General features: G+C 38.7%; 2 protein-coding genes across 2 annotated transcripts; both read right to left on the bottom strand.

The window, feature by feature from the left end:
- Positions 1–124: 124 nt before the first annotated feature.
- Positions 125–1,112, bottom strand: LOC111481774. Its single transcript, XM_023127365.1, has one exon. It carries the CDS (start codon positions 939–941, stop codon positions 456–458), a length of 486 nt encoding a protein of 161 aa, XP_022983133.1. The 5' UTR covers positions 942–1,112; the 3' UTR covers positions 125–455.
- Positions 1,113–3,544: 2,432 nt separating this feature from the next.
- On the bottom strand, positions 3,545–6,961 carry LOC111481576 (protein SMAX1-LIKE 3-like). The gene is made up of 4 exons (XM_023127075.1): positions 5,621–6,961; positions 5,298–5,490; positions 4,451–5,003; positions 3,545–4,252 (listed from the first exon to the last, which is right to left on the bottom strand). Exons 1-4 carry the CDS (start codon positions 6,805–6,807, stop codon positions 3,663–3,665), a joined length of 2,523 nt encoding a protein of 840 aa, XP_022982843.1. The 5' UTR covers positions 6,808–6,961; the 3' UTR covers positions 3,545–3,662.
- Between the last annotated feature and the right edge of the window lie 909 nt (positions 6,962–7,870).

The following is a 7,870-nucleotide window of genomic DNA, read 5'->3' as shown; positions in this document are numbered from 1 at the left end:
AAAAAAAAAAAAAAAAAAAAACATATAAATGTCAATAAAACATATCAACAAAAATAAATACCATTGATAGGAACAACCTTATAAAACAATCAACAATATTAAATAGAAATTAAACTGTCAATAAACTATAATTATTATTTTATACCAAGTCTTGGGCCAAAGTATTATTGGGGGCCCACAAACAGACGTTTTGCTTGTAAGCCGCCACTCTGGCAGAGGAAAAGCTTCCCTTAAAAAATGAGCACCTACACCTACCCGCACCAGATTTCTCCTAAACAGAAAAGAGCAAAAAGTAAAAGATAAAATATTAAAGTAACCCATCGGTTGTGTGGGTCCTACTCCTTCCTGAGCGTAGCTGACGTGGCAGAAAAGTCATGCAATTGGTGGACCGCCATGTCATCCAAGAGAGTTGAAAGCCGGAATCATCGCTCGTGTTACTCGTAGAGTGTGTGTAATCAGTGGCTGCTAATTTCAAGAGCCAAAAACGGCGTCGTCCGATTGTGGTCCCAACAATCACCATCCACAGGAAAGTTGCCGGCTTCACGAGTAGGCGACGGCGACGGGGTGAAGTAGTTGGCAGGAGAACCACAGGGCGTATGAAACGTCATCGTACTCGAAGATTCGGTTCCTTCACTCTCCTCCTCTTCCTGGATAGTGAAAAGCGTTCTCGACGGTCCGCCCAGCTCCTGCCACTCCTCCACCACCACCGCCGCCGCTTCGAAATTATGGTGGGTTTTTGAAATGGACGCGATCTCCTTTGGTTGGATCCGCGATTGGTTCCTCCAACAGAAAGAGTAGAAGCATTTTTTATTGGGTTCGGCGGCGCAGTGTTGGTGGCGCCGTCGCGAGAGAAGGTAGAGGATCTGAGCGACGAGAAGTAGGAAAGTGAGTAGGAAGAGGGCGATGAGTACGGGGACGATCTTGTTCAGACCGCCGTCCATGTCATAGAATTACGACTGAAGAAGAGAAGAGAAGAAAAGAAAAGAGTTTGATGTGGTAATTGGAAATACAAATTCTAATATTATCTTAACGACCCTAATGATGTGTCGGCAAAGCCAATTTCTTGGGTTTTGGTTGCGAGTGGAGAAGAGCGGACATGGAGACTCGGCCATGGTGCAATGTAACTAAGAGAGTCATTCCATTTAGGGCTAGCCCGATTCCAAATATTAAAGAATGGTTGGCCCATATATTTGTTTCCAAAACCCTCGTAGACCTTAAAAACACATAATGGACCTATTCATAACTGAAAGTGGCCCAAACTCAAACCATTCTATTCGGATTGGAATATGATAGAATGAAACCTTTTAAAACTTTTCTTCTCTTAATAGACGCATTTTAAAATCGTGAGAGAACTAGTAGTGGGCTTTGACTGTCATAAATAGTATCAAAATTCGTTTTCGCACAGATTAGAGTACGACTAGACTTTCTATATACTAAATATAGCAAAAGCAGACAATATATACTAACGGGCCGTTCTATTATGACTTTTTAATTATGGAATGGGAAGTAGGATAACGTCAAGCCCATCACATTATTTGCATATGAATGCCACTAGGAGTACAAAGTATTTGTAATTTTGTGTGAAACAAGTGTATGGTTGAAGATAAGGACCCAACAGACATCAAAAGCCACACAATGTGCTTAAAAAACCCAATAAAAAACAACATTGGTGTCGCATGAGCTAGCTTCTTTTGTTCTTTGGCTTCTCCCTTTTTGACCATAACTAAAGCAGGGAAGAATCTAATTCCCAATCCCCTCTTTCCTTGGATCCTTCAAATTTCATCACTTTCAAATCATAATCCAATGAAGCCATGACTCAAAGTTGAAAGAATTAATTTAAGGAGGAATTTGTTTGTATAATTATTGGATCGTTGATTCAATTGGATAATCCCTTGCTTTGATGAATGGAATAATACATTCGATAAAAGGGAAGGAAAGGGAATAGAGACAATGACGCTGTGAAAAAGAACCATCCATCCAGTTACTTCCCCTCTACCTTCTTTTCTTAAAGTCCCCAAAACAGCTCCAACTTGTGTTCAAACTTTGTCTCCATGCTTAATCTTTTTTGTCTTTTCGAAGGTCGGTCTTTCTAAATCTTTCTATCCTTTTCTTCCCGATTCTTAAAGAGGGTTTAGGGTTCTTTTTTCTTAAAAGAAAATAATAATAAATAAGCTTGTAGCTTAAGTTTTCATTGTTTCTGGTGCCCTTTTTACTTCGATGATCTTCAAAATGGCTGTTCTTTTTAGCTGGTTTTGTGTCCTAATTGCCTTCTAAGACCAAACATTTACCCTTCTTCACTTACTCCATAGAGCTTGTTTAAATTTATCATAATTTCCTTCAAAAATGCATTCCATGTGCCGCTATATAATTAATGGGCAGCCATCAAATCAATAAGTAAGAACAAATGTTTTAGAAGACATGAAATTTGAGTATATTATGTGTGAAGGTGATCGAGAGAGCATTAGGGAAGGCTCCTTTTGGGAAAAGCTGAACCCTCCAAATTGTTGAAAGAATTAACACTTACCCACAACCACTCAAAAGAAGAGAACCTCTCTGTTTGCTTTACCCAAAAGGGGAATCCCACTTTAGGCTATTAATAAGAATTAAGTCTTATTTCATTGCCTCTCACTAATTAATTGGCTCATTAATTTGTAGAAATGATGTGAGATTCCACGTCGATTGAGCTGCCACTATTAGGTGATGTGCTTCAACCTTGAAGGGGGTAAACACGAGGCAGTGTTCCAGTAAAGACACTAAGTCCCAAAGGGAGGAGGATTGGGGGTCTCACATTGATAAGAGAAGATAACTAGTGCCAGCGAGAACGATAGGTTCCAAAGGGGGATGGATTGTGAAATCCCATATCGGTTGGGGAGGGTGTGGAAACCTCTCCCTAATAGACGCATTTTAAAACCGTGAGATTCAGCCCCACCAATGTGTTATACTTAATGCATTTATTCGAGCTAACCCTAATCTTTTTGAAAAGCCACAAACGACAATTTCTCTTCTTTAGTTTTATTTTTTTTTTAAAGGTGATTCTAAAGTGGTAACATCTTAAAGGTTTTAAAGGAGGAAGATGCTTATCTATGTGGGTTTGAAATTAATTAAATTTTATAACCCAACTTTGGAAAGATGAGAATGTTGGGTGTACAGAAATCAATGAGATAATTGAAATATATATACATATATTTTTAGAAGAACACCATGAAAAGTAGTGCTATCTTTGATATTTCCCTTATAAAGTTGAAAAAGTTGGTTCCCCTTTGGACAACCTTAACGTTATGGATCATACCTTAATCTTCTTCACTTTGTGCATTCCCAACGTTTCCCTTTTCTTTATGTTTATTAATATTATAAGCTTCCCATTCAAACCATTAACCCTAATTGATCATAACCTTTTTAATATCCCATTTCTTCATAACCCTCTTTAATTATATTCCTTCTTTTGTTATCTTCATAACACAAAAAATTATCCAACGTAAATGAATTTCTCTGTAAAATAATGGACTCTGTTGTGAGAGTGAGAGTGTCATCCAACAATATACAATGACATAAAAGAAACAAAATATGTATTTATATAGAAAAAAATTAACAAAAGCAAAACAATCTACCCCAAACCCTCTTACTATTTTTTTTTTGTCTTGTTTTTACATGTTTTTTTAATCTCATAGTTGTTGAATATGAAAAATAATTCGTCTATCAACTGAATCAAGAAAGCCAACATCATCAATTGATTGATCTGCAGCTCCATCATCTTCGTCAATGGAAACATTCAAATCCAAACCCAAACAAGGGCTACTTTCTTCTTCTTCTTTTTCTTGTTCATTTTCTTCATTTTCTTGTTTTTGTGATGCTTTTATGATGGGAGGAGAGCAAGCTCTAGATCTGGCACTGAAGCTCTCGCCGCTAAGAATGACAATGGCGTCAGCTAAAGGAAGTTGTTGGCCATTGGAATTGGTGATTCTTCCTCCTTCAATGGCTCTTTTAAACCCCATTTGGGAACAGTAATCTGCTTGCTCAACATCTTCAATCAAGAACACTCTATGAGGGTTAATGGATACTGCTTCTGCAAATCTCTCTATGTAGCTGCAACTTTGTTCTTCTCTTGATCTCTTGTTTCTGCAATCTTCCATTGAATCTGCTCTGGTGGAGGAGAAGCTGCTCAATGTTATTGACACCAAATTTGATGTTGCTGACCCGAATATCACTCTAGCTAACTCTGCTGCCACCTTTTCCTTCGCTCCTATGTCATTGCCTGCTTAAGTCCATTGCTAATAAATATTGTCCTCAAGGTTTTTGAAACACTTATGCTCTAGAGAGGTTTCCACACCTTTATGGAAAGTGTTTCATTTTCCTCCCTAACTGATGTGAAATTTTACAAACAAAAACACACGACTCAAAATAGACAACATATTTAAGGTTATTGAAGTTAATAATTAAAGTCTTACATTACCTTGAAACAGCAACCAAGTTTCTTGCTTGAAATCTCCTCCATGACCCATTTTCCCTTTTCTCCTCCCCATGCCTGACCTGCACTGAAGAACTGCACTAGCAATATCACCAACCACATTCTTCTGCCATGGCACCTTCTTCTCCAAGGCATTACGAAGGCTCATGAAATTCTCAGAGTTCAACTCCTTGAACCTACTAAAATATTCACCCTCCAAAACGACGTCGCTTCCCGACGAGGTTGAAGAAGGGGTCAAACCATGATAGTTATTATTATTATTATTATTATTACTCAATGCTATGAATTGCTTTGGCTCCATATTTCCTTCATGGCAATGATCTTGAAGCTTGTGGTTGTGGGTGTATGATGAGAAATTGAAGTGATTATTATAATGATGATGATCGTATGAAAACCTTGATGGTGACGAACATGAATTTGGAAGAATACAAGAGAATGATAAACTTTTCTCAGAACAATTGTTGTGATTTGAATGCTTGTGGATTGAATTGCAAATGGAGTTCCACTTTCTGTAAAGGTCTCTGACTGTGACACAATTCTGTTACAAAATAAGAATCAACAAAGAGATAATGTCAAATAAAAATAAATTGCAAATCAATGACACAAAATCCCCCTTGGTTTTTTTTTTTTTTTTTTTTAATTCAAACTGAAAAAGGAAAATCTAACGGCCCAGGCCCGCTACTACAACATATTATTCTCTTTGGGCTTTTCCTCAAAGTTTTTAAAACGATTCTAGCAATGAGAGGTGTTTAGTTCTCTTCCTCAACCAATATGGGATATTAAGGACAAAGAAAGTATAGCATTGTAGTAGCTAATAATAATGAAAGAAGACCTGCTCGTTTTGTTCCATTGCTTTCTGCTCATTTTTGTATTGTTGAAGCCATGCAGGTAGAGGACTTGAAGAGGTAGTTGAGTCACTGTTATTTAAAGTTTGTAAGCTTCGTGCTTCTGTCTCGAACTTAGCTGAGCACTCAACGCAGCAACTCAGCTGCTTTTCCTCATCCAAGCACTGACTTTGAATGCCACTGCAAACAACAATTAATATGACATCAATGTAATGGGATTTGGGGTTTGGCCCATTTCCAAAGATCACTTTTTTTTAATGGGAATTTGGAATAAAGTAGAACCAACTTTATTTATTGTTTCGATTCTAACCTGTCGGCGGTGAGACTCAACCTCAAGCTGCCGGCCGGAATAGTAAGAGGATGAATGGGCAATAGGGTTTCAAGAGAAGGGTTTCCAGATTTGCATCTGATGTAAGTTTGGAAAGTTGCAATTCCCATAATCCAAACAATGCCATTGTGATGCTGATGATCTCCCACATAATTCCCATATGCCAATTTCCCCAATTCCATAATCATATGCTCCACCGGACAATAGTAAACCCTGGTTTGATTACTACTTGAATGATTAGCTCTATAATCTATTGTCCATTTGATATCCCCTACATATAAAATAACCCCTTTCCCCAAACAGCTCCTTATCAAACTCTTAAGCTCCATAACCTTCTCATCCACTTCCACTCTTGACCTATTCCTAAAACACGAAATTGAAAGCTTTATGAACTTCACCTCCTTTAGACACTCCGGCACTTCCCTTTTCTCAATTCTCCCAATGGCTGCCTCAACCACACCTTCAAGACTTGCTACGCACTCCCCTACAACCACCACACTCCTCTTCTTCTTCTCTGCTAAATCGTTGATAACAGTTGAGATGTCATCGTCACTCGCTCTACCAGACGCCCCTGTCGATGCTGATGTCATCCCGAGTGCTGTAAGACTATTATTATTGTTGTTGTTGTCGTCGTCGTCGTCGTCATTCGACTTCGTCTCGGTTGACACGGCTTGTTCCACTTTACTCTTGACTTGTGTGCTTGAGAAACCAGCTTCCCTCATCACACGGCTAACACTAGGGTCATCCAAAATGGAAATAATGAGCTGCTCCAACTCGATTTTGACGGCTAAAAGGGGTTGTTGTTGGTTTTCAATGGATCCACGGCGTTGGTGGGCTTGAGCTCGTTTGAAGGCGGCAACGAGGGCGTTGGAGATTGAAGGATGGTATTGAGATTGAGGGCCTAACATGGGGCTGGAATTTGAAGCTGGAAGACGGTTTAAGGCCACATTAAAGCAAAGCTCTAAAGCTTTGCACTGAAGAGGGTGAGAGTGGGATTGAAGACAGGCCGTGCGGAGGAGCCCGGCGGGGGCTGCAAGCATGGTGGTGGCCACATGGAGAGGCGTCACTTGGGCATGACCACGCCGCTTCGCCAAAATCAGAGCTTGTTTTACAATGCTCAAAGCATCGGAAGTTAGAGCTTGTTGTACTGTGCAACAGCCCGTTCTCATAGTTGGTAAAAGAAAAAAAAAAACCCTAAAACAAACACGAGGAGTGGAAGGGTTTTTGTTGTAATATAAGGATAGAAATAAAAGGGTATGCTTTTCTTGTAGGCGAGGTAAAATTTGGGATTTTGTAGGGGAAAGTGGAATGCATGTGGTTTTGGCTTCTCTTGCTTTATGTGTGTACAAATACACAAAAAGGAGTGAAAAGAGAGAGTGGGGAAGTGTGTCCAGTATTCATTCATGCATTTTTCTTTTAAGATTTTATTCAACAAACGCACCCCCAAAATTCCTTCCCTTCATTCTCCCTTCTTTCTTAAAAGCTGCTTACTTTACTCCCTTCCTCTTTCCTAAACAACCCATATTATATATTCTAAAACAAACTAATACTAAGATTATACACTATATTTTCTAAAATAAGAAACAATCCATGCTATACCTAAGTAATAGTCCAAGTCTACTGCTAGCACATATCATCCATCTTTACTCGTTATGTATCGAGCCAAAATGAACAATATTTGCTAACGGTGGGCTTGGATGGTTGCAAATAGTATCAGAGTTAGGACTTGGGCAGTGTGCCAGAGAGGATATTGGGCTTCTGAGTTGGTGGATTATGAGATCTCGCGTTGGTTGGAGAGAACAAAACATTCCTTACAATGTGTGAAAATCTCTCCAGCATTATAAAATCGTGAGGCTGACACAGATACGTAACGGGCCAAAGCGAACAATATTTGCTAGCAGTGGTCTTAAACGGTTACAATCACAAGTAACACTCACCTATCATAAGATTTCAAAATTAAAATTATTGGTTCTTTCATTATACATCAAGGCATTGAAAAAATATGAAGTATTCACACAAACAAGGAAATTCTTGAGAAGGTTTTCGTATTTTTCTTTTTGAATTTGCATACCCATGTTGATCAAGAGAGAAAAAAGGGAAAAGAAAAAAGAAAAAGAAAAGAAGTTTTGTCTTTTGCATCCCTCATTACTAAGAAATGTATAGTAATTTCTCCAACACAGCAAACCAGAGAGATCTGTTTTTTCATTCTTCAATCATCTTCAACTTTAAAAA

Source organism: Cucurbita maxima, unplaced genomic scaffold (genome assembly GCF_002738345.1).
Source record: "Cucurbita maxima cultivar Rimu unplaced genomic scaffold, Cmax_1.0 Cma_Scf00007, whole genome shotgun sequence".
Classification (NCBI taxonomy): Eukaryota; Viridiplantae; Streptophyta; class Magnoliopsida; order Cucurbitales; family Cucurbitaceae; genus Cucurbita; species Cucurbita maxima.
This window is presented reverse-complemented; position numbering and strand designations above follow the sequence as displayed.